The sequence below is a fragment of the Eucyclogobius newberryi genome, unplaced genomic scaffold (genome assembly GCF_026437365.1).
Source record: "Eucyclogobius newberryi isolate DKJ021-1_F unplaced genomic scaffold, fEucNew1.0.hap1 SCAF_17, whole genome shotgun sequence".
NCBI lineage: Eukaryota > Metazoa > Chordata > Actinopteri > Gobiiformes > Gobiidae > Eucyclogobius > Eucyclogobius newberryi.
In genome coordinates, this window is record NW_027315801.1 from 15877658 (window position 1) to 15904472 (window position 26815).

General features: G+C 42.7%; 1 protein-coding gene across 3 annotated transcripts in view; it reads left to right on the top strand.

The window, feature by feature from the left end:
• The first annotated feature begins 1502 nt into the window (after window positions 1-1502).
• Window positions 1503-26815, top strand: part of LOC140362991 (myelin transcription factor 1-like) — a 28648-nt gene continuing 3335 nt past the window's right edge. Inside the window, exons 1-21 of one of the 3 annotated variants that reach the window (XM_072449292.1) lie at window positions 1503-1666; window positions 3012-3075; window positions 4610-4676; window positions 5742-5790; window positions 5860-5925; window positions 6019-6134; window positions 6757-7971; window positions 10249-10368; window positions 10460-10550; window positions 12145-12252; window positions 12759-12979; window positions 13174-13592; window positions 14888-15112; window positions 15968-16116; window positions 16264-16326; window positions 18251-18319; window positions 18422-18484; window positions 22101-22184; window positions 22450-22671; window positions 25072-25163; window positions 25524-25627. In XM_072449292.1, the coding sequence (XP_072305393.1) occupies window positions 4628-4676; window positions 5742-5790; window positions 5860-5925; window positions 6019-6134; window positions 6757-7971; window positions 10249-10368; window positions 10460-10550; window positions 12145-12252; window positions 12759-12979; window positions 13174-13592; window positions 14888-15112; window positions 15968-16116; window positions 16264-16326; window positions 18251-18319; window positions 18422-18484; window positions 22101-22184; window positions 22450-22671; window positions 25072-25163; window positions 25524-25627 (3525 nt within the window). In that variant the 5' untranslated portion in view covers window positions 1503-1666; window positions 3012-3075; window positions 4610-4627. The remainder of the gene's footprint in view (window positions 1667-3011; window positions 3076-4609; window positions 4677-5741; window positions 5791-5859; window positions 5926-6018; window positions 6135-6756; window positions 7972-10248; window positions 10369-10459; window positions 10551-12144; window positions 12253-12758; window positions 12980-13173; window positions 13593-14887; window positions 15113-15967; window positions 16117-16263; window positions 16327-18250; window positions 18320-18421; window positions 18485-22100; window positions 22185-22449; window positions 22672-25071; window positions 25164-25523; window positions 25628-26815) is intronic. The other 2 variants (XM_072449291.1, XM_072449293.1) reach the window with 2 other exon arrangements.

Consider the following 26815-nt stretch of genomic DNA (forward strand, 5'->3'; position numbering starts at 1 on the left):
AGACAGTCCACTTTGGCCCTGGTTGCCATGGAAAAGATTTTGATACTTTGCCGGTGGTGCAGTGGATTAGAGGTTTGCACATGTGTAGTTGTGTCCCTCGAGGCATTGTGAGTTATATTCCAGGCCTAGATAAATTGCAGAATGTCTATACCCCCTCTTTCCCTATTTCACACTGCAACTGTCTTGTTGAATAAAGCCTTCAAGACAAGAAAAAAAATAAGAAAACAATTTTGACCTCTCTTTTAGCTGATTAAATAAAGCTTAATAAATAAAGATAAACACAGTTGGCTGGTTGGAACACAAGAGGAATCTCTCAAAACACATGCTCACAAAAGGCAAATGTTTGATTTGGATGTTTTCTTTGGTGAAAGAATGCTGCACCGTGAGGTTTGCCTGTCCGGTGCAGTAGGATTCCTACATAAAACAGTGACACGACAAGTTACAATAGTCAGACTTCCCTCAGAGACACGTAAGCAATTGTCACCCAAACATAACTAAGGTTTTCTTCATGAATCAAATCTAAACTCCACCTGAATGATACTTTTTGATCTCAAAGCTGATCCCAGCATTTCACAAACCCCCAGTCTTCTTGCTGTGAGGCGTGAGTGCTAACCCCTCTGTGTTAAATTGGTGACACTTTTGGACTTATCACAGTGTCTGTCTGTAATCCTATGCCCACAAAAGCCTCTCCTCTGCTGCTGTTAAGCCACAATAGAACGTTAAACAACTTTTTATACAGCTTGACTTAGCATCTATTTAACAGTGCTTCTTGCCCCAAACACATACTTGCACACTCATGTTGGGTTTCCATGACAACCCTAACCCTAATCCACTGACTTCCATTCCTACTTGAGACTAACCTTAACCATTAACTACTTGTCTAACCTAATCCTAAACCCAAACCCTTACCAAAAGTAACTTGGTTAGCCTTTACAGATTACATTATAATTTATAGTAATTATTATTTGTAGTAATGCAGCCTATAAATGTATCAAATATGAGCTTTTATGTTTTAATAATGACATTTAAACAGAGGTAAACAACAAATGAGTTGAGGTGTTTTACCGGAAAGTAAAATGTTTTTCAGCACATATCTGCAGAGGAAGGTCGCATTCTCGTCTTAAATATTGTTGTTGGTGTTGCATTTTCAGAGTAATAAGTTACACGACAAAGTTGTATTTAATTACAGTAATATTAGTATCTAACACCCACACTGGTCTCCACAATATGATAAAAAAAACAGCCCACACAAGTCACCACTACATTTGACTATAATATTGACTTTATAGTGTGTTTCCTGTGTTGTTTGTCCCATTAGCCGCAGGTAAAACATGGAAAACACATTCTTCCAGCCGCCTTCCGCGCACAAAAGACCTAAACATTTCGGTGTGGGTTTGCGTTTCACTCCGCTGCCCCCTTGCGCCCTAGCGTTGATCACGTGACATCTGACAGCCCACGCTGATTGGCGTGGAGTGTTGAACCCGCAGTCCCGCCCGGCGCCGCTGGGGGCAGAGAAAAGCAGCGGCTACTGTCCATGGTGCTGAAGTATCCCGGTGCTGGACCGAGCTGCGGAGGAGGGACCAGACCCGTGAAGAGTGTGTATCCCCGTGTGCGAGAGCAAGCACCGAGGCACCGAGCCGCGGGGCCAGGGCAGTGCTGAACCCGGGTAAGTCTTGTGTGTGTGCGGCCGACAAAGAGCGAGGCCGGCGCAGTCCCGCAGCGGGCCTCCAGAGCTCGAGCCGAGGCTGCGGAGAACAACGGCTTGAGTGGGCTCACGGACGATGGTGAGGCCGTTATACGCCTGATGAACGGTTTTCTGCGGTCTCCAGTGACACAATAGCTCCGCGTAACTGTAGCGGAGCTGTGTGGAGGAGCACCCATGGGAGCACCGGGCCCCGCTCCCTTTATCGGCCTCGGTGTTGAGGGCTCAGTACACGGCGTTTAAACTCCATTATACACAGGCTGGAGATTAGACGTGATCACGGCTCGCTCCTGTGTTTGTCCCGCTACAGAAGAAAGTACAAATTAAACAATATTACCGTCGTTATTATCGTTATTAACTTATATTTATTGTTATTACTATGGTGTAAAATGTAAACAAGCTGTGAGAGAAGCGAGCTGCGCGTTCATCCTGTGTGCGTGGATGTGGGCAGGTTTTTATCACATCGTGGGGACTACAAGCTGCATAAACACACACTAACGTCATGAGGACCTGCCTCACTTCATGCGACACGCGGCTGATCATCCCCATGACGTAAACACTATATTAAGCCATTTGATTTGAATTGGGTTAAAAATAGTTGACAGGTTGAACTACACATTTCACTAAAACGCAGGGAATATTAAATATTTCACTTTATTTAACATTTTGATTACATGAGCAGCAGATATGACATAGTTGAAACCACAGCTGTTACCTAGCAACCATACTGTAAACATGAGGCAATATCCATGTACATTTCACAATAGTTTACTATATTTTGTTGTTGGTCTCAGCACTACGTCCAGTAATTTTTAACTTTAATGTTTCAAAATGTCTTCACAAATTGCAACAGAAGTAAAATTATGATGATGATAAAGATCCATATCAAACTAAGTCATAATCAGAAAAAACAGGAGGACATTCATGTGGATTTTAAGGTTTAGGTTTAGGTTAGAATCAGGCTGCAATGTAATGTCCCCAAGAAGGATGGAAACATGTCTGTGTATTATGATTTTTTTAAATTCATATATTTTTATTATAATTATTTTCAGTGTTAAAGTAATTGAAAAATAAACACATTGAAACAAAACAAGACAAGAGAGAGAACAATCAAATCAAAACTAGTAAACATCCACATCCACAAAAAAGAGAAATTAGGACACATATAAACCAAAATAATAAGTTTGTCAAATTGGTCCATTTTCAAATTAAGTCCAAATGTTTTGTTTGTTTTTTCCTTTGTTTGTGAAAAACTCTGGGCTTAATTAAATAATTAATCTATTTAATAACAGAAGTTTGTGTCCACCAGGGAATGCACCTCGTTCCGCACCACACCGGCTTCTAACGGGACGAGGACCAGGCCGAGCACAGAGGTACGCACGGGCCCCTCCCCCCTGTGTCCCACTGTCTATCTGTCCCTCACTCTATCCCACTGTCTGTCTGTCCCTCACTCTGTCCCACTGTCTGTCTGTCCCTCACTCTGTCCCACTGTCTATCTGTCCCTCACTCTGTCCCAGTCTGTCTGTCCCTCACTCTGTCCCACTGTCTGTCTGTCCCTCACATTGTCCCACTGTCTGTCTGTCCCTCACTCTGTCCCACTGTCTGTCTGTCACTCTGTCCTACTGTCTGTCTGTCCCGCACATTGTCCCACTGTCTGTCTGTCCCTCACTCTGTCCCACTGTCTGTCCCTCACTCTGTCCCACTGTCTGTCCCTCACTCTGTCCCACTGTCTGTCTGTCCCTCACTATGTCCCACTGTCTGTCTGTCTGTCCCTCACTCTGTCCTACTGTCTGTCTGTCCCTCACTCTGTCCTACTGTCTGTCTGAGCTAATGAGATGTACATATTTGAGCAGTTGGCTAAACTAACTGTTTCTTATTTCTAACTTGTATTAAAATGTGAAGTATAAAACAAACCACAACTTTAAATTTAAAGTAAACACTGTCTGATTGTCTTTTATGTGAAGATCATTCATTTTTAAAATGTGTTTTTATTTTAAAAAAAAACATTATGTCTCAACAGTAGAATTAGCGTTAGCAGTGAGACACAAACAAGTCCCTTTATTATTTTACAAGTGTTCTGAGGTTTTTTTGGTGAAGAGGGTGCTTACACATGGATCAATCTAAATGAATTGTTTAACCCGGATAGTGTTATTACAGCTGTAAGTCATAAACCAACATTTGAATGTGAACTCTTGCTTATAAAATCATTAGCTCTGCGTAGACGTTTGCGCTGCATTTCTAACTGCAGAGGCTCAGCAGGCGCGTAGGAGCAGGTTCACAGACAGCAAGGGGCAGTAGAGAGCAATTACAGAGAAAATAACTATCAATATTTTAACTTTCAGATGTAAAACTTTATACAGACACAGAGTACAGTGATGTTTGATTGTCTAACTCGGATAAACTCTGAAATGTTGTCTGAGTTTCCATATATGAATTACAGGATGTGTCCCAGTGTGAATTTACATGCCAGAACTAACTCAAAATACAACCTCCGAGGACGATCGGAACGCAGCTTTAACACTGAGTTACCAGAGTAACTACCAGACCATTAGTGCTTTAAATCGTGAACTCTCGTCATCATAGACTGTATTTGGTCTTTCATTACTAAGTCGAAACAAACCTGAAAAAAGGTAATTTCTTTTATGATGTAAAAATTAAAAAACGACAACTGCAACTCGCAAAATGCAACTTAAAATCTCCTGTCTGTCCCAGTCCCTGTCTGTCCCTCTCCTGTCTGTCCCAGTCCCTGTCTGTCCCTCTTCCTTTCTGTCCCATCACTGTCTGTCCCTTTCCCTGTCTGTTGTTCCTACAGTACGTTTCACAGTTGGTCCTCGTACTTGTCTGTCTGATTGTCCCCCTGTCTGTGCCTCTTGTCTCTCTGTGTGTACTACCTGTCTCTCTGATCAGGACCTGTCTGTGTCTCAGATGAGCCAGGACACCACAGGGACACGCACTCGCTCCAAAGCCATGCGCGGTAAGTCAAACGGTTCCACATAGGGGACACGTGCTCCACTTTGAGTTACCTTTGGACAGAGGTGGGTAGAGTAGACAAAAGCAATGTTACTTTAAAATAAAATTATGTAATAATTAAGTAAACATACAAAAGTATTTGGAGAAAATTAATCACAGTGAGAAGAGGAACCACAACATTTACTGAAGTAGGAGTAAAAGTATGGTGTCAGAAAACTACTACATAAATGTCCAATATTCTTCTAAACCAACAACTGTTTTTTTGTGCTTTGAATCATAATGTAAACATTTGAAAAAAACATTGATTAATGGAGGCAAAAATGAAGTGGAACATAATGTGATTTTAATGGAGTAAAAAAAGGAATGTCACAAAATAGGTAAAAAGTGGAGAGTAAAAGCACTCAGATACATGTGAGTGATATCAGAGCCTGGTTTATATCTATTTAACATGGGGTTTTAGTGCAATTGTCCATTTATTTGGAGATTATGACAACACTTTGTATTTTTGATGAAGGTTAAATCCTGATTTTTAGGATTTCCTGGACAATTACCTACAGAAATGTTGAGCCCACATCGCATACTTTACTTCAAATTATGCTTTTATGGATATTTTTGTCTTATTTTATGGTTAAAAGGGCTTAAAATCATTAGTATTTAGATTTGATGTTGTGTTATGTCTTCTTTAGTTGGACACTTCTTGCCTGATGATGATGTGGCAGCTTTTCACATTGTTTCCTCATCAAAAACATACTTGGGATTGTATTTTGCTTGTTTCATTAATCCTGTTTACAAGGTTGTCTTCTCTGGTCCTTCTCTGAGCCTTAAACATTTACAGTTCCCAGATTTGTGACGTCAAACAAAAAACAAGAGTGTGTTAGTTTGAGTGCAGTTGTCTCCTCCCCTCAGACAGATAGAAGGCAGTATCTTGCCAGTTCTCTGTCAGAGGATGTGAAGAAATTACTTGGATGAGTGGCCAAAAGTTATCACTCTTAAAACGTTTGTCCAGTTGACAGATCTTAATGTTTGTTTGATATTTGCACTCTAATAAGACATGTGTGTTCCTCCCTAGCCCCCGCAGGCAGCAGTGACCCCGGGGCTGCGGAGCTCAAACAGGACAGGTGCGTTACACTTCCTCCCCCAAAGCTCTTGGTCACCCTTCTGCTCACACGCTCTCATTTTGTCAGCAGCAGTTGTCCCACTCCAGGATGTGACGGAAAAGGCCATGTCAGTGGGAGATACGCCCGCCATAGAAGGTCAGACATTACAGTACAAACATGTTACACGATAAAAACTAGGAAGAAATATACTGTTGTCTAAGTGAAGACTACTGCTGCCCTGTGCCTCAGTGTGCTGGGGTGCCCTTTGGTGAAAAAGAGGAAGCTGGATGAGGAAGAGGACCAGTCTACCCCGAAAAAGAAAAGCCCACAGGTGAAGGGGGCGGAGCCTGGAGTGAATAATCAAGGTGAGTCAGTAAGATGATGAACTTAAACTGGTACATTATTGTACAGCATAACATTAGATTTAAGAAATATTTTTGACATGGTTGCTAGGATGGTCGTTCGGATGTATGCTTAATCGCTACATCAATAAACTAAACTCTTGATTACACATGATTGTGTTTTGTATCGAGGCTCTGTTGTGGTTCTGGTTTTCAGTTGCCAGAACCACAGTAAAGCCCGTAGGCTTTATTAGACAAGACAGCTTTTACTGTGAAATTGAGATGAGAGGGAAGGATGTGAATTGAATGCATTGAGTCAGGATTTAAAAGCAGGCTGCACATGTAGCCTGGTATGTGTGCTGCCGCTTTAACCACTCGACCACACAATCCTGATTTTTTATAGTTTGGGATTTTTGGAGCCAATGCTAACTCTCCCAAATGCAGTGGAGCTAATGTTATGGAACGGTACCAGCCTAGAATGCCTTATAACGTAGGTTTCTGACATACACTGAAAGGGTCTATAGAGAAATCAGGCTCTTGCGAGAGATTAGAATATTTTAGACTTTTATAATACTATGTATATAGTGTACAGAATGTTATTCTCAATCTGCTTTAAACTCAAATAACTCGACAATTCAAAACATAGTTCCAGATGCTCCAGAGGAACCAGAGGCTCCAGAAACCTCAAAGGCTTTAAAGAAACCAGAGGCTTCAGAAGTACTCAAGCAACCTGAGGAACCAGACAGTCCAGAAGCTTCAGGGGATCCAGAGGAACCACTGACTTCTGTGGAACCTGAAGAATCCCAAGCTTTTGAGGAACCCGAAAAACTGAAAGCTCCAGTGGTTCCAGTGGAACCTGAAGAACCAGAGTCTCCAATGATTCCAGTGGCACCTGAGGAACTAGAATCTCCAGCTGTTCCAGTGGCACCTGAGAAACCAGGGTCTCCAGAGGTTTCAGTGGCACATGAGAAATCAGATTCTCCTGAGCTTCCAGTCGACCTTGAGGAACCTGAAGAACTAGAAGACTCAGGATCGCTGGAGGTTTCAGTGGAACTTGAAGAACCAGAGTCACCAGTGGTTTCAGTGGAAGCCGAAGAACCAGAGTCTCCAGAGGTTCCGGACGAACAACCAGCTCCAGACGTCCCAGACGTTCACTATAATAATGTCCTTACAGTGCCAGAAGAGGAGCAGGCCCAGTTGAAGCTCACAGCTGAGTGCCAGTCCACTGAGGACACACTAGAGAACACAGAGGAGGCCCAGAGATGGGAAAGCCCTGAGGACCTTTCTGAGGACCTCCCTGAGGACCTCCCTGAGCATGCAAACACAGAACAGCAGGTGCAATGCACTCCGCTGGACCACCAATACTCCAGCGGAGACTACTGCCATGGAGCTAAAGACAGCAGCATGAGGCAGGGCAAAGAGGAGGAGGAAGACGAAGAAGAGGACGGCTTCTACCAGGATAGCCCCACCTCCCTGAGCCTCTGCAGCCAAGACTCCCACACAGAGATGGACCTCAGAGAGAAGCTTTGCACTCTAGAGAACCAGGAGGAGGAGGAGCCGCAGAATGAGCAGGGGCAAGAACTGCTAGAAGACTCCAATAAGAGCTCACCTGCCACTGTGGTAATCGAGGTGCGTTCGGACGAGGACGAGGACGACGCCGGCTCCGAGGTCACTGAGGGGTCAGGGGTGACAGAAGGGTCAGGGGTGACGGATGACTCGGACGACTGGGACATGACTCGAGGAAACCTACTGCTGCTGGAACAGGCCATCGCTCTGAAGGCTGAGGAGGTGAAGGGAGCACAGGGACACAGTGGCCTCGCTGTCCCCCAGGGCCCACGCCGGATACCCCACCACAGCAAAGGTAGGAACCCCACCCACAGGAAATGTACAAACCTCCCACCACAGCAAAGGTATGACTGTCCTACCACAGCAAAGGTACAACTGTCCCACTACAGCAAAGGTACGACTGTCCCACAACAGCAAAGGTACAAACCCTCCGACCCTATTTAACACATTATCAATCTGGGATCACTCTTGCAGAAAGCAATTGAGACAAGGTGAATTTCAGTTCAATCAATACTTCATGCTGAAAGCATCACAACAGTAACCCACCCATTAAAGCACACATGGTTTTACCACCCACCTGCTCGCTGGCAAGCATTTTCCATATCTCAAATATTCTTACATCATCACTTTTATTTCCGTGGTCAATACCAGCAAGCCATACATCATTTTAAAGCTTTTTCTCTCAACAAGACGCCTATGTCATTGATTTACATTGAATAATATGCCCCAAGAAGCAATTACCAATAGTTTGTGAGAAAGTCTCAACTTTTACAAACGCATGTCCTACCTGTTTGCTGTTTATGACGGAAGAAACGGCTTTAATTCTGTACATCCTTGTGCTCAGTCTGTCCGTAAGGAACCATTGAACAACAATATCCACTTGTATTTTTCCTGAAGTTATCCGATTTCGAGATATTGTCAAGTAAACAAAGTTTTCTCAGGATTAAGGCTCGTCCGCCGCATTTCTCCGTCCATAACAAATGACCTGTTTGACTTATTAGATAATGTTCGATCATGGCATCGATCTCTTCCTCAGACTGTTACCTACAGAATGAGACCATCCATGAATTTTTCTGTCACCGGGTTTGTTTGCCACAACCTCCGGAGGAAAAAAATGCCGAAATTCCGAAGCGAGCGTTCATCTTTGTTATTAGCCATTAGCCACTGCTAACAGTCAAGTAGAAGACTTTGATTGACATATTATTCTAGCCAATAAGGAGACCTTTCAAATGGTAGGCGGGCCTTATCCACACAGAATTCTCCCTGTTCTCGTGCGTAAGGCTGTCAGAGCCTAGATTTTTCTTCATTTTGCTAATAGATTTTACGCATCACATTTTCTGATTTTATTAGCCTTTTGGACGCGCATTTTGTTAGATATATGTATTATTATATCAATACAAAAATAAAATAAAAATATATATATTTTTTTTTTACTTTATATGGGAAATTCATGGGTAAACTCATATTTACACATTTTCACATACATTGTTTTTAGCAGTTATAATGGGTATTATTGGCCTACAAAACATCAAAATGTATGTTTTATGATCATAAAGGAGCTAAAATTGTAATAAAACAATTTGGCACAGTTGGCACATATTTGGATCACTTGTTCCGAATATACTTTTTGATACAAAAAGGTCAACAGCACCAAAATGCCTGTTCCTAGAGATCTGAAACTTTACACAGTTATTGTCAACAAGATAAACAGCATGTACAGTGAACAGCATATGCACACAATGAAGTATGTCATGCTCTGGACCATTACAAATTGACAATATTCAGGCGAGACTAAAAAAAGGATGTTTTGTTTATGTTTGGGCTTCTGTAGTGTAAGTTCTGAAGCCCTGACAGTGTTCATGTGCACATCTGCAGAAACTAGAAGGCCTAAACTTTCTAATGATGCATCACACTTGCATGTGGGCTGTCCTCTTTTAATAAGCAATGCCATTTGGGTATGTCCAACCATTGTGCACAGGGCGAAAATAGGTGGGTGGTAACAGGTTAAAAAAAAATGTGTGTGGGTCATGGGCCACCATGTTTGTTTTGGTTTGTTGGGAACTTCACCCTTGGCTTTTGCCAAATTCGTTATTTATTTTGCTGTGCAAAGTAAAAGACACGCCTCTATAACTTAGTCCATTGGCACACCAGGGTGGTATTACTATAGGGTGGGAATCACACTCCTCAGACTCCCTGCTAAAGTCTATTGCAGGCAGGTCACTGTGAAGGGTTTGTCTGATAGTCCAGCCTCAGATTCAGGAAAATCTAGTCCTGGATGGTAAACTGGTCCACTTCTTTACTCTCTAATGGGCACTCAAGGTTTCATGGGATTTTGCTCAACCAGTCCGTTTACACCTGGAAAGTGGGGGCGCACGGAATCCAGACGTGGGGCACAGATGTAGCAAGATCCAGGGACACTTAGTGAAAACAATGTCTCTTACTGAATAAACACCTGTGTATGAATCCCATTGTATCGTGCTGAGAAGTGTTATGTGGTCAATATTATCCTCTAACCTCCACACCTTTACTTTGAGGACTGCTTTGCTGACTTTGTCCTCTGTCCTTCCCTCAGATAAGAAAGAGGTGAAGTGTCCGACACCGGGCTGTGATGGGACAGGTCATGTGACGGGCCTGTACCCGCACCATCGGAGTCTTTCGGGGTGTCCGCACAAAGACAGGATCCCTCCAGAAAGTGAGTGTCCTGCCCGCCCCACCGACCCCTCTGCTGGACATTTACATTTAAACCCACACTTTACTAACAGCTTTGTGTACTGACTCTGCAGTTCTGGCCATGCATGAAAACGTCCTCAAGTGTCCCACCCCAGGGTGCACGGGACAGGGACACGTCAACAGTAACCGCAACACTCACCGCAGGTTAACCCCACACGCTGCACAATTTACACACATGCATGAACACACACTTCTGTAAAGACATGACTTTGCTGGAGACTTCCTAACTTTCACCCAAACTACTACTTACCTAACCTTGAGATTAACCCTAAACTTAACCTGATTTATTACTTCATATCTAAAACCCCAAAGTATTGTGATATAATTAAGAAGAACTGCTTTTGTTCCACATTGTATCAATTGCTAATGTACCTGGATTGGATGTTTTGCAGAAACAAAATTAGACTTAGACAAACTTTATTGAATCACAAGAGCTTTACCTGATTAGTACTGTCTTAAAATTGTGAAAACCAGAGTTACCGGTAATTAATTTGAATCTTTTGTGCTGCTGTGATCTAAATGTATTCCTCACTTGTATAATTGTTCCTAGCATCCTGATTATTCACTGTGATGAGTTTATATGATTGCTTTTCACAACTTTCAGAGGCCAGAGCAGAGTTTACATTACGGCAATTACGGCAATTACGACGTAATTTTGTTATGTATCTGTCCTCGAGCCTAAACAGATTTTACTTTATCACAGTAACAACATTGCGTACAGCCCCTTTAATAAGAATATTAAGTATTTAGTCTATAAGAAACAGTTTTAAAAATAAAACAAACGTGCTGTGTTATATTCAAACTTAACTCAACATTCTACTTTAACCCAAACATGCTGCCCCCAAGACAAAGGAGGTCTGAGCAAACAATATTGTAACATGCACATGACAAGTTTTCATGTTTTCATAATTATGATTTTGTTTGGTGGGATAGAACCTGTTCAAAATATTTACCATAGTTTTAGATCAGTCAAGTGTTGAAGAGTTGAAAAGTACAAAAATGCAGGAAGTAGTTCTGTGATTTCATCAACACAGGAAATTCCATCCAAAATACAGGAATATGTAGGAAACATGTTGTTGTTGTTGTTGTTTTATGGCGGTCCATATCCAAGTGTTACATTACCGCCAGACTTTATTTCTTAGACTTTATTCCAGCTGGCCTTCTTCCATGCCAGACGTGTTACTGACAGTTTAAGAATAAAGTCTAACGAATAAAGTCTAAAGAATAAAGTAAAAGAATAAAGAATAAAGAAAAAAGTCTAAAGAATAAAGTCTAAAGAATAAAGTACAATAATAAGTCTTAAATAATAAAGAATAAAGTCTAAAGAATAAAGAATATAAAGTCTAAAGAATAATGTGTATAGAATAAAGTCTAAAGTAGATGGTGGTAAATGCACCTTTGCAGTTGGTTACCAGCTGCAACATTTCTTTGACAAAATAAAGGTTTGTCATATATTTTATTATTCAAATAATTAGTGTATATAAATGTTTTGGCCCTTGTTTACAGTATGGTTGCTAGGTAACTGTTATGAAATGTTCTTTATATCTGCTGCCCATGCCAGGAAGGGAAAATATTAACTTAACAAAAATCAAGAATCAATCAAAAACATGGCAAGATTTTTAGTAAATGTAGTAAATATGATGTTATACTATGTTTCGGTGAAATGCGTAATCAAACTGTCATGTGCACTTTAAATATTTTGTATTGTACTATGTGAGACTGAACTGTGGCGTTTCAGTCTGTCCGGCTGCCCCATCGCCGCGGCCAAGAAGCTGAACCGCACTGTGAGCCAGGAGAAGCCCGTGCCCTCCTGCAGCGATCTGTCCAACTCCGACCGCGTTCTCAGGTCGGGCCCTTCCCTTTGTTACTGCCCATTGTTCAAGTTGAAGTTTGGTTTGCTTGAGAGTATGTTTTGAAATTTAGTGTAGGTTGTTTTGACCTCAGTAGTGTATGGTAAGTGTATGGTATATTACAGTGAACAAGTTATGTCTCTATATTTCTGGGGGCCTCAAAATCACAGTACCAGTTAGTTAATGCCATACTGTGAGATATGGCTGTAGTTATATGTCAAATCATTTTTGAGACATTGTGTTTGTTGTATAGCCCATTTAAGGGTGCATTAACACTTGATCCTAAATTGAGCCCATTTCTGTCCTGATATGGACTTGGTTTGGTCCTGTTCTAGTCCTTAAAATACATGTAAAAGAAATCTGAGCCAAAGATCTAAAGCTGACAGCAGAGCGAGACTACAGAGCTTATGACCCAACTTGAATAAAAAAAAATTTAGAAGAAGGAGGAGCGAGTTTTCGGGTGGACTTCCCTCACTGATTAACAAACGGATGTGTGTTTCAGGCCTATGTGTTTTGTAAAGCAGCTGGAGATCCCTCAGTTTGGCAGCTACCGACCCAGCACTGCCACCACCACACCCAGGGCCAACCTGGCCAAGGAGCTGGAGAAGTATTCCAAGGTCTCCTTCGACTATGCAAGCTTTGATGTTCAGGTGTTCGGCAAGAGGACTCTCATTCCTAAACCTCCAGGCCTCAGCTCAGAAACCTCACCAAAAGCCTTCAAGAGTGAGCCCCACACTGCAGGCACGCTCCACATCTGCTTCTGTACATATGCTTTATTCATGGTTTAGGTCTTGTTTAAGCCTGTTCAGTCCTGGGTTTTCTTTGATAAGACTGGGTTCTTCATAGTCGTTCGATTGTTGTGAGATTCTACAGTTAATGAGGCGAACATGACATTGACGTAGCTGTTTGTCCCACAGGTAAAGTGTTCCCTAAGCCCCCGTCCCCCAGCCCCTCGGCCTCAGGAGGGTACATCTCAGCAGTTACTCCCTCCTCAGGGGGGTACATCTCAGCAGTTACCCCCTCCCCAGGGGCGTACTCCCCAGCGGTTAACCCCTCCTCAGGGGGGTACTCCTCAGCGAGTAACCCCTCTTCAGGTGGGTACTCCTCAGCGAGTAACCCGTCCTCAGGTGGGTACTCCTCAGCGGGTAACCCCTCCTCAGGTGGGTACTCCTCTGTGGGTAACCCCTCCTCAGAGTACGACTACAGCCAAGACGCAGAGGCGGCTCACATGGCAGCTACAGCCATCCTCAACCTGTCCACGCGCTGCTGGGAGAGTGGGCAGCCGCTCCCTCACCAGCCACACCCGCCTACTCAGCCACACCCACCCAGTGCCAAGGTACTCCTACTCTTTAAATGGGACTTCACACATGTCTGTCTCCAGAACGTTCCGCAGCGTGTGTGTTTGTCTTTTGTTGGTTACTGAGGATGGAGCCGTGTCATAATGTTGTGGCATCACAATAAAATAAGTCTCATAAGTAGTGGGTAGAGTAGCCAACAATGTAAGGTGAACAGTAATGTTTCTAGTGGGGAGTCCACCACCTGCTTGGTAAAGTTTAGTGCCATATTTTGACATTTTCCTTGCAAACAAGTTGACAATCCCTCCAGGAGTGGTCGATAGGTTCCAAACATCTGAACAATGTTTAAGAAAGATGTTTTGACTTCCATCTAAAAGTAATTTTCAATCTCAGGCAAATGTTTTGAGCAGCAGCATTTTTACTCTCCTGAGCTCTGGTTGGTCCTGCTCAAAGGGGAGGGGTTATAACTGAAACTTGCCCTGTCCTTGTTTACACTCTAGAGCCTGGGGCATTAAGGCGTATTTAGGTGATAATTTTAAGCAAAGAGAAGAGATAGTTTGAAAGAGGGAGGGAGTAAAGTTTGAAGACAGAATACACTTCTAAAAATGGGAATGTCTGAGATACAACCTCTCCTCAGTTTACAACAGCCTCATAACACCTTGGCAGAAATCAAACCAGTCAAATGTTAATGGCAGCTCTGAGGTGGTCAGCCCTTTAAATTAGAATAAATTTGGATTTGTTTTACCCATGTAGAAGTAAATAAAGTGAGTAATTACAAGTCCCGGAATTCAAAAAGTATTGTATATTGTATTGTAACTATCTCTTAAGCATAAAGTTAGAAGAATGTAAATGTTTGAGGTGCAAAAAAAACATTTAAAGAATCATAGTAACAATAGCAGCCGCTTCTTTATTTTTTTTTCCATTTAGTTTGAAACTAAAAATATCCTAAATCTTTTTCAAAACAGTAATCATAAAAATCTTAACAAACACGTCACATGCACAAGACAGAGGATTATCAAGGCAGGTTTTGAGAATATGTTGCTTCATTTCTAACCAAACACCATAAGCTCAAGTTCATGTGGTAAATGGACATGAGCTGGTCACACCACACATAAGTTTCAGTTCACCTCATGCTAAACTGGAGATTTTAAACTTAATGTTCATACAAAAGTATTCTGATCCTATAGGAGTGTGGTAAATGTACCAGGAGTGACCCAGCAGTCTATGGAGCGAGTCCATGGCTCTTTTTTTAAACTTTTCATATTGTTTTGTGTCACGTTTTTCACATTCAATCCCATCACTAATCATCATGGTATTTCTGATTTTGAAAATTCAGGACATTGACATTGAGGTAGATGAGAACGGCACACTGGACCTGAGCATGAAGAAAAAGAAGGAGGAGCAGGCCATCCTGGAGAGCCAGTGCCCCCCATCCTCCCCCCTCCCCTCCTCGCTCGGCCCCTCCGTGCAGCAGGACTGGCCCCCCGAGCCTCTGGACTGCACCACAAGCAGCACCGTCAAGGAGGAGGACGACGACGAGGGCGAAGAGGTGTGCTACGAGGTGAGCGAAAAGTGGGGACATCATTCTACAGGTTTAGGTTTCTCTGGTACTGCTTGGTCAGAATGTCATTTCAATAGCCATGTTTGCACTGGATAATTTTGGAGCGGTAATAATCATTTCTCATCGAACAAACATGATCTTACCATAAAGCGCAGAATTTCCACTGACTCATTTGTTGAGCCAACAGACTTAGCTAAACAAAGCTAGCAAAGCACGTTAGCATCAGCTATTACCGCCAGCTATTAATAAAATAATAGAATGCTTTTGGTAAATTAGTGAGTTTTAAGGTGACATCCGCGATAAAGCGGAAGAAAAAGGATGAATACGATGACATATTGTGCTTTTATTCTGGCATTTATAAACTCACCATTGCTTTACATTTTGTTGATTGTAAAACGCACTACAGCCTAATACATCCATAACTACAGCTTAGTAATAGAAACAGGTCCATTGACTTCCTGTTCAAATCTGCAACACTGATAAGCCCCGCCTCTTCATGGTCACTCACAGGCAGCAGAATGTCATTTACATGTTTTATGTGACATTTTTTAAGCCTACTCATTTGACCTGGAGTAAGTCAATACAAGGATGTGGGCGGGGTTAAGGTTTGCTAACCTTGGCATTTTAATGGTATATGTTTTCAAAGTGAGTATCTGGTGTTGTAAAGTGTGCTCCTGCTTCACAATCCATCATCTGTCACAGTCACAGCTCTTTTGGATTTAGCACGTTAGAAAGTGTGGAGCTCATTCTACTTTCTGAACGCTTTATTGACTTGAACCAAACACAAACTGCTAATACAAACCGTTCTATAGCTTTGCAAAAAATTTACACGGTTCTAACCCTAACCTTTGTCAGGACGAGTACGTGGTGCGTTCCTACAGCTCGTCTGACATCGACGAGGATGACCAGGACGCGCTGGAGGACAGGAGGTACCCTGGAGAGGTGACCAGCAGCTGCTTCAAGCTCAAGCTGCAGAGCAAGGACAGTCGCAAGGATACGCTGGTGTGAGTGGCCTTGTTCTGTCTGAAAGCTGCTGACCTTGTAGTTTAGACCTTGACACTGTTCTGAAACGCAGCTATTCTTGGATTATTTTAGTAGTTCAGGCTTCAGTCTTCTCCAAGCAAAGCTCATTTTGTGTCCTGGTGTTGCAGATGTCCCACTCCAGGCTGCGATGGGAGCGGACACATCACCGGGAACTACGCGTCACATCGGAGGTAAAAAAAGATGAATATTCAAGTGAATGTATCTAAACTATGATGTAGTTTTAATGACAGGTGTGTCACTGAGACACAATCTTTCCTCTGCTCCTCTGAATAATTCCCATCCTTTTCCAATTTCATTTTCTTTTGTTCTTCTTTTATTCTTTTTCTTTCAAATGTTATATAACATTTAACAACAAAGTAACGTAAAGTCAAGTAACCTAATATATGCACAAAGGTCAAATCAACTTAAGGTCTGGAGATGGGCCCCTGGAATTAACCATAACCTTAATTGCGTCCTGTCTCCTGATGTGGACGCACCCGTCCAACACGCTGCCAGAGGGTGAAGTCCCCACAAAGAAGTCATATCAAGTCCATATTCTATTCACCTATAACCCCGCCCATTTTGTCCTCTTTTGCCGAGGATTTCTATGGATCAGCAGTTCAGTTGTAATGGCACATCCGGTCGAGCAAGAGCTGTTTACTTCAGCGGAGAAGGAGGGAAAAGTCTCACAGCTAAAATATGCTCTAAAGTGATTCATTTGTGTTAAATGTCCAATGTTCACGTGGCCATCAACTCTGGAGGTCGCAGCCCTGTGTTCTCTAATACAACCAGAAGGAGGATTAATTAACTTTCATGACGCTCAAAGCACTTTACACTGCATTATTCATTCACTCCACACTGTGGTGAGCTACTATTGTAGCCACAACTGCTCTGGGGCAGACGGAGGGAAGTGAGGCTGCCAATCTGCACCATCGGCCCCTCCCACCAACGTGTTCACACCACATTCATACTATGCAATGTGGATGAAGTGTCTTGCCTAAGGACACAACGGCAGTTTCCCCACTGTTGCCCCCTTGTGGCACCAGCAGTATGAACCAGGCCCAGGCCTTTCATTGATAAGAAACATGAACTCTAACTGTCGGAGTCAGTTCAGAGCTAGTCTCACTTAAGCATGCTAAAAGCAGCCTGTCACTAACCATCTGCTCTCTCTCTCTCTCTCTCTCTCTCTCTCTCTTTCTCTTTCTCTCTCTTTCCTCTATCTCTTCTCATCCACTCTTTCCTCTCCCTCCTTCATCTCTCTCCTCCCTCTTCTCTCTCTTCCCTCTCTTTGTCTCTCCTCTCTCACTCTTCTCTCTCTCTCTCTCTCTCTCTCGCTCTCTCTCTCTCTCTCTCGCTCTCGCTCTCGCTCTCTCTCTCTCTCTCTCTCTCTCACTCCTTTCCTCTCCCTCCCTCATCTTTTCCTCTCTCTCTCTTCTATGTCTCCCTCTCCTCTCTTCTCTCTCTTTCCTCTCCCCTATTTGTCTCTCTCTCTCCTCTCTCACTCTCTCCTCTCTCTCCCTTGCTAATCTCTCTCTTTCCTCTCCCCATTTCGCCCTCTTTCCTCTCTCTCACTCTTCTCTCTCTCTCACTCACTCCTTTCCTCTTCACTCTTCATCTCTTTCTCTCTCTTTACCTCTCCCCCATTTCTCTCTCACTCCCTCCTCTATCTTGCTCTTCTCTCTCTTTCCTCTCCCTCCTTCATCTCTCCTTTCTTTCTCTCCCACTCTCCTCTCTCTCTCTTTCCTCTCCCTCCTTCATCTCTTTCTCTCTCTCCTTTCTATCTCTCCCTTCCTCACCTCTCTCTCTATCCCCTCTCTCTCCTATCTCTCCTCTCTCCCTCTCTCTCCTTTCTTTCTCTCTTCCCCTCTCGCCCTCTCTTTCTCTCCTCTCTGTCTCTCCTCTCTCTCTCCCTCTCTGTCTCTCCTTTCTCTTTCTCTTCCCCTCTCTCCCTCTCTATCTCTCCTCTCTCTCTCCCTCTCTTTCTCTCCTCTCTGTCTCTCCTCTCTCTCTCTCTTTCTTTCTCTCTTCCTCTCCTATCCGTCTCGCTCTCTCCTCTCTGGCTCTCGCTCTCCTCTCTGGCTCTCGCTCTCCTTTCTCCTTCCCTCCGCCCCTCAGTCTTTCTGGGTGTCCTCTGGCTGATAAGTCCCTGCGGACCCTCATGGCGGCGCACACAGTGGAGCTGAAGTATGTGTTGTCTTTTCTGGCTTTTCTCCTCTGTTCCTCGGTCTAACCTTAACCTCCAGCTGTTCCCTGTCAGCCTAACTAACCGCGTGTGTGTGTGTGCAGGTGCCCCACACCCGGCTGCGACGGCTCAGGACACATCACCGGGAATTATGCCTCCCATCGAAGGTATTACGCCTCTGGGGCCCCTGGATTCATCATTCAACTCTGGACCTATTCTAACACTGTTCTAACACTTTTACTTTTACTACATTGTTCTCTCTCGGAGTATTTAGCTTCATTCACATGAAAACACTTGTTTTTATATCTATGAATCATGGTCAGAATGAATTACAACGATGCGTGCAACATTACCACATCCTATTTGTGATAATTCCATGATAATTCCCTTTGCTGCCAGTAAATGAAGTGCTAACACCAATCCTGATGAGGGAACACCTGACCTTCAGAAGGTCATGTGTGGTTTTCAGTACATAAATTATTTTTTAGTTCTAAAGCATAAGATGCTAAAGTAAAGGTTGAAGAGCATGTTTAAAGAATAATAACCCCGATTATCAAAATGCCATTAGGATTCATTCTGACTAATCGTTGCAGCCCTACATAGCCAAGATATTATATATATATATATATATATATATATATATATATATATATATATATATATATATATATATATATATATATATATATATATATATATATATATATTTATTTATTTAATTTAATTTTTTTTTTTTCCTGGGATCTGCTCAAGCCATTCCTCTAGTTTGGGGGTCACCGCCCCAAGTGCTCACTATGGGCACCACCGATACCTTCATGCTCCAGGCCTTCTCCAGCTCCTCTCTGTGGCCTGTTCTCCACCACCTTTGGAGTTGTTTCCCACCTTGTCCTTGGGGTCTCCAGCCCGTACTCTGCACAGATTTTTCTGTACACTATGCCAGCCACCTGGTTATGACGCTTCATGTAAGCTGTCCCTGCCAGCATCTTGCACCCTGCAGTTATGTGCAGGATTGTCTCTTTGCACAGCCTACACCTTGTGTTTTGTCTGGTTTGGTAGATCTGGGCCTCTATTGATCTGGTGTTCAGGGCCTGCTCCTGTGCTGCCATGATCAGGGCCTCTGTGCTGTCCTTCAGACTGGCTCTTTCTTGCCATTGGTAGGATTTTGTGATATCAGCCACTTCAGTTATGTTCCGATGGTACATCCCATGTGGGGGCGTGTCCTCACATGATGCTCCCTCCAGCATCTCATCATCCTCTGTTCCCCAGTGTCTGAGACATTCACTGAGCACGTCATCTGTAGGAGCCTTGTCCTTGATGTACTTATGGATCTTGGACGTTTCGTCCTGAATTGGGGACAGCGCATCACCTTGATATATGCCACATTTCATGATAACTTGTGCAAGTGTCTTGCCATTGGCCTCAAGGGTGGTTTTCCACAACCTCATCAAATTCCCTATGAAGGCTCTTGGAGCCCCATTGATGCTGTACAACTCCAAGCATTCAATGATCCAAGTGTGTGGCATTGAGTTGTATGCTTTCTTTCTATGTAATCAATCCTGGCAGTGCTCAGGTTGGTGGGTTCTACAGTCCAGTGTGACTATTCTGTCTACCAGGAGCTGATGTTTCTCACCGCTGGTGTTTTTGCCGATGCCTTTCTGAGCAGTGCTCATGTGTTGATCCATAAGCCCACTTATCTTAGACGCCATTATGCCCGACAGAAGCTTCCATGTTGCGGAGAGACAGGTTATTGGCCGATAGTTGGACAGGACTGTGCCCTTTGAGGGGTCCATCTGGATCGGGATCATACGCCTTAACACGGTTAGCCATTCAGGGTGAGTTCAGTCCCTTAGCAGTGTGTTCATTAGGGCTGCTAGGCGCTCGTGGAGTGAGGTGAGTTTCTTAAGCCAGTATGCATGTATCATGTCAGGGCCCGGTGCTGTCCAGTTTTTCATGCCTGAGGCTCTTTCCTTTATGTCTGCCACTGTAACTGGATTCTGCTCTGGGATGTTGCTGTGGTCCTCTCTCGGAACTGTCAAACACAGTGCATCTCAGATGTGGGATGCTTCCCTCTCCCATTTGCCTTTCCACTACTGTTCAGTTTCCAGCCTTGGTGGGTCTGCTCTGCTGTTATTACCCTGCCATTGAGCTTACACTTTTGCCGGTTGAGACGAGCACAACCTGTTTATTTGCCTGGCTTCATTCTCTCTCGTGTACCTCTAGGCGGTTGGCCAAGGCTTGCAGTCTCTGTTTGGCAGTTTCAAGTGCTTCAGATTATGGGCATCTGGATCTTTTGGGTACTTGCTTTCACCTTGGCACACCTCCAACCTCCTTTTCTATGATGGGTATTTCATCTCATGGTTGCTCTTCCGATAGCCGAGTGTCTCAAGGATCACTTCTGCTGAGTTGTATATCAGCTCATTGGTTTCAGTGATGGTTGTCGTAGGGATAGTTGTCAGTTATCAGTTGTCAGTTGTCTGAGCACTCCCCCGTGCGGACTGATACAACACACACGTGCGTTTGTTTATTAGCGCGACGGAGCGCATCGCATCTCTCGTCTCCCATAGATTTCCGTCTTCTTCTGAGTCAGCTCGAACTGTCTTTTTCGTCTTAATTTTGTTCCGTACACTGAGGGAACTATATTATGATGGATCAATGCGCTTAGACACGCGGCTGCAGGTGAGCGGTAGGTGTGTTTTATGATTGACACATGGCAGGACTAATCGGCAGTCCACGCCACGAGGAAATGAGACTCAGATTTGGGTTAAAAAAATCGTCCATTCAACCTTTAAGAGAACATTGCACTATTTACAACAAAAAAAAATCATCAATTGGGCTAAGGATTACAAAATGCAGCTGCAGCCTTCATCTTATCTGAGATATATCTTGTGACACTAGCTACAGACAAATTGATGTGATGCCCAGATGCCCAGTGCCCACCCAATTAAAGATTCGCCCCTTCATGAAGTGCAGGATCCGTACATAAGTCTATTGGCGCCTGGGGGGGATGAGTTGGGAGGCGCGTCACTGTGCCTCTTTATCACCAGGGGCCCCCAGAGTGCAGTAGTGCAGTCCTTAGGCTACAACAGGCTCATTGCAGTGATTACATTTTATTGACCAGTTTCTCTATTGAATGGAGTAGTACTTTTATACTTAGTAGTAGTAGTTTTATACTTTGACCACAATAGGAGGATGACATCAATGAGCCCAATTGCTTTGACTGCAATAACTAACAGTAATTATTGTGATTATTAATGCAAATTATGCAGAAGAACCATACTAATGTTTATAGTGTATTATTTTTTCAACCCTTGTGCTCCCCTCAAAGAAAGTGCGCAGATTTAAAAAAACATGCTTTTTCACTATTAATGTTTTAAACATAAAACAACAAAAACAAACAAACAAACAAACACCAAAAAGAAATCTTGTGGAGAGAGGCGTTCTACTACACATGCCTGTGCGTCATCCAGACCTGAAGATAGCATTAGGGCTATGTTCAAAAGAGAAGAAGGGATGGAGTCCCCAGGGCTCATGGCTTGATTTCAACGCAGACGCGATCCGTAACAATTATGTGTTAAAATCAAGGACTACATACTGAAACATATACAAAGCAGAGGAATCAACCAGTGTCGATGCAGTGAATCATTCAGATATGTGTATTCAACAGGGGGACCTTTGGACAGAGCCACCACACCTTTACTGTTTCATACCAACACCTTTGTTATTGATGTTATTCTATTCAGTAAAAAGTACTGCTTCTGCGATGCTGACTATGTGTGTCTCCAGCCTCTCAGGGTGCCCTCGAGCCAAGAAAGGAGGGATCAAATCCACCCCGACCCGAGACGAGAAGGAGGACTCCGAGCTCATAAGGTCAGGTCTACAATTACCTTTTTAAACTCTTACCATGTTTAAAGGACAATAACAATACAAAAAATGCAGAATATGTGCACTAAGAAAAGGCTGACACAATAGCTGCATTGTAGTGACTCCTGATCTCTTCATCTTTCACCAAAGATGACCCTGATTCATGTTTTTATGCATTTGTCCTGTATAAAATACAAATGAACTGAATCCTGCGTTGAATTCTAAACCTGAGCATTACTCAGTGATACTGACTCAGTGCTTCCCCCTGCAGGTGCCCTGTCCCTGGCTGTGACAGCATGGGCCACATCAGTGGGAAGTATGCCACTCACCGCAGTGCGTATGGCTGCCCTCTGGCTGCTCGGAGGCAGAAGGAGGGCCTGCTGAACGGGATGCCCTTCTCCTGGAAAGCCTTCAAGAGCGAGGGCCCCACCTGCCCCACCCCAGGCTGTGATGGCTCAGGACATGCCAACGGCAGCTTCCTCACACACCGCAGGTACCACACATCCTCATCTATGGAATAAACAAATCTGGACATTGCAATATTTCACAATAATGTGGAAATTGCTGTTAGATTTGTACAATGGTTATCTTTACATATGTCCAGAAATGACATCCCAGCTGATCATTCGTCAGATTTCTCTTGTGTTTTAAACTCACAGCAAAAAGCTAAGTAAGTGTGTTCTGAATACCTCCAAATGAAAGAGTACTAGTATTCTGAATAGGTATCCAGTTACTTCCTAACACTGGATTTGTAAACAGTAGAATTGACTTAAATAAGCAAATAAAAAGTAATATTGTTAGAAAAGGTTTCAGTTGTAGTCATCTGGACTCGACTCTTCTCATCCAAGAGTCATTCTCAATCTGCGAATCAGGAACGGGAACTCAGATATTTATTCTATACTGGGTAGGCCCTGCCCACCGGGCCTGATAAAAGGTGTTATTGGAATAGGTCAGGGACAAAAGAGGCTGATAGTCCTTTAAATGACTGAAGACAAAGAGGCAAGTGTGATAGAAAACAAAGAGGTTTAGTTTTGGTTGATTCCAATAAAATCCATGTGATTTTGTGTTCCCCCACTGGGATATACATACAATTTCCCACTCTTTGTCTGTCAAAACAAGATTACCTTCTCTTTCCCATTTGATTTGATGGATATAAGTTCCCCTTGAAAGTTCTGATTTATAAGCCTTGATAAAAAAAAAAAACATTCAGTCAAGGCTCTAATGGTAATTACTTAGTTTAATTTCTTGGTTATAGTAACTCCTTATTTGTAAATACCTATAAAAGTCATGTTTCTCCAAGCCAAAGGTTTTGTTCTACAGTTCAAAGCTTTTCGTGTAATTATCTTTTACAATCTGGTGAAAACATGTTTATCTTTTGTAATGCAGACCTTGAATCTCAGGTCATTTTTTACAAATAGGTCATAAGCCAACTAGTTTAAGATTTGAACATCTGTGTTTAGTTTGCATGTTTTGATCAGCTTCTTTCATGTTGTAAAGCACAGATTTGACCCAGGGATTCTTAACTTCCTCTAAATGACTCAACCGTTTGTCGTCTGCCAGTAAGACCTGTACAGGAACCCCCGGCACAACACAACTCTCAATATTTTCCATTGAGCTTCATACTCTGGGTCACACCAGCACAGCAACGCTCTGTTTTGAGCTTAAATAAAGTCATTTTTAGACAAGGTAAACCCCAAACTCCTTTTTCTTTTGATAATTGTAGTTTTGAATCAGATTCAAGGCCTTGCCTTACAAATACAGTATATTTTTTCTCAAATATTGTTAATTGTTCTTTTATGGAGACCCATACTTAAAGATTTAAGAGATTTTTTCTTTCTAAAGGACAGAGGGGGTCACCAGTAAAAGAGAATTTCAGTTTTTTTGTACATTCAGTTTGTATCCAGACATTGGACCAATATCATGAAGGAAAAGCATCACATTAGGTATGGACATTTTATGGTTTGGTCAAATATAGTAGAACATAATTGTATGTTCTGTTCCATCAATTGAAACACCATAAATGGTTTCCAGTCTAATATATTAGGCCAATGGTTCCAAGTATGGTACAAAGTGAGCCTTGCCTCACCCCTCTCTCTACAGTGAGTCTGTCAAGTGACTGTTCATTTTTATTCTTGATATTGGGCTGTCGTTAAGAGCCCCAATATTTTTTTTTAATTATAAAATCATCCATTCTAAATTTGCTCAGCACTTTAAATAAATAAGGCAATCAAACAGAATCAAAAGCTTTCTCTGCGTCTAGACTTATTATTACAGCTTTGTTTTGTTGCTTTTGCATATGGTTCATCATGTGTAAAGATACGTTAGCTTATCGTTTTACGTTGGTTAATAAATCCCAGCTATTCATTGTGGATTAAATGTGGGAGTATTTGTCCCATATTATTTATGGATATATATATAAGAGTTAGTGGCCTGGAGAGCAGGAACACGCATTAAACTGTCAGAGTCGGGATTTGAACTCACAACACTGTGGCCAGCTGCACTTGGAACCTGGCATATGTGCTGTGATTTAACCACTGCACCACTGGGCAGCACTCTTCTGTATATACAATAGTTCACATTCAGAATAGATTATTACATTAATTATTCATAGTTATGATATTCATTATTAACATAACTAATATATTTATCTTTTTATTTTCCTGTAGCATTTGAGGATCATTTAGGTTTATCTTCCTTTTTTTCTTTTTGGCCGAGGCAACAGCAATAACCCTGCCCCTCAAAAGTGCCTTAGCTTAATCTCGGAAAACGGGTCAATTTACACTTTAAATGGTTTGTAATAGTTCTTGGTTCTGCCGAGCTAGTGTATCTTTATGATTTGTTACTAAGTGTGTATTATTTACCCTCTCTAAATCCTCTTGTGTGTCTGCCTCAGTCTGTCCGGCTGCCCTCGAGCCTCGGCCAACAAGAAGAGAGCCAAGTTGCAGGGAGATGACTTCATGACGGCCAAGTTCAGAGCCAGCGATGGTGAGCCACACACGAGAACAGTGAGGCTCAAGTGGCCCCCGTTACCAGAGCCAGGAACACACTGGGACGGAGTATTCATGGGGTTCAGCTTCATGTTATAAGCAACATTTTGAGGACTTTTCCCCTCATGCAAAATATATTAGATCGTCATTCTAAACACATCTTTGGTATTTCAGTTTACTCACAATGCTATAGCCAGAGAATACCAGCATGGTTTCTGGTTTTCATGGAGCCATGTCGATTTATTCATAGTAAATAGAAATATAGTATAATAAAAGTCACTCATTACTACAAACCTTGGTTCAGTTTGACCTGGTCCGGATCGGATACGTTTGACCGAGTGTGTGTTGTGACCTTCAGTGCTGGACAACGACGAGGACATCAAGCAGCTGAACAAGGAGATCACTGAGCTCAACGATTCCAACTGTGAGATGGAGGCGGACATGGTCAACCTGCACACTCAGGTACTGCTACTGCTACTAATAAGATAAGATAAGATAAGATATTCCTTTATTGTCCACACATGGGGAAATTTCATTGATACAACGCAGGTAGATTCAGAGGAAAAGGACAGATTATAACAGATAACAAATAACAGATTATAGGAAGTTTAAAAAACACTCTTAATAGAAAAACTCCTATAGACAAAACCTCCCATTTCCCAACAAGGGATGGAGGGGAAGAATGAGGATGTCCGCCGGGATAACGTGACGATCTCCGGGTAAGACTACTACTGCTGCTACTGCTACTGCTACTACTACTAATAATACTACTACTGCTACTAATAATAATACTACTACTACTGCTACCACTACTAATACTACTACTGCTACTGCTACTACTACTAATAATACTACTACTGCTACTAATAATAATACTACTACTACTGCTACTACTAATAATAATACTACTACTACTGCTACTACTGCTCCTGCTTCTACTGTTGCTACTGCTACCACTCCTAATACTAATACTGCTACTGCTGCTATTACTACTACTATTGCTACTACTAAAACTGCTACTGTCACCGCTACTGTTACATCTACTGTTACTACAGTAATTGCTACTGCTGCTACTACTTCTACTACTACTATTACTACTACTGCTACTACTACTACTTCTGCTGTGACTGCTGCTACTCCTCCTCCTACTACTACTATTGTTGCTACTGTAACACGTCTTCTGTGCGGGTGTACGTTGATCGTGGGTGTAGAAATAATACCAGGAGAAGGACAGCTCCTCGGGACAGCTTTTATTATCAGCCCCCAACTTTACAGGCAACACGTCTCAACACCTTGAGAGTAGACTACTCCTCTCCACTACTATTTCTACTGCTTCTACTACGGCTACTGCTAAGCTACTATTACTGCTACTACTCCTACTACTTCTACTGCTACTACTAAAACGGGTACTTTTATGGTTACTGCTACTGTTACATCTACTTTTACTTCTACTGCTACTACTTTCACTGCTGCTACTACTACTACTACTACTACTACTTCTACTACTAGTATCACTGCTACTGTTACTCTACTACTGCTGCTACTACAACTGCAAATGCTACTACTTATTCTACTAATACTATTGATGCTACATGGTGAGCTGGATGGTGAGCCGGATGGTGAGCCTACATACTCAGTTACCATCAGTGG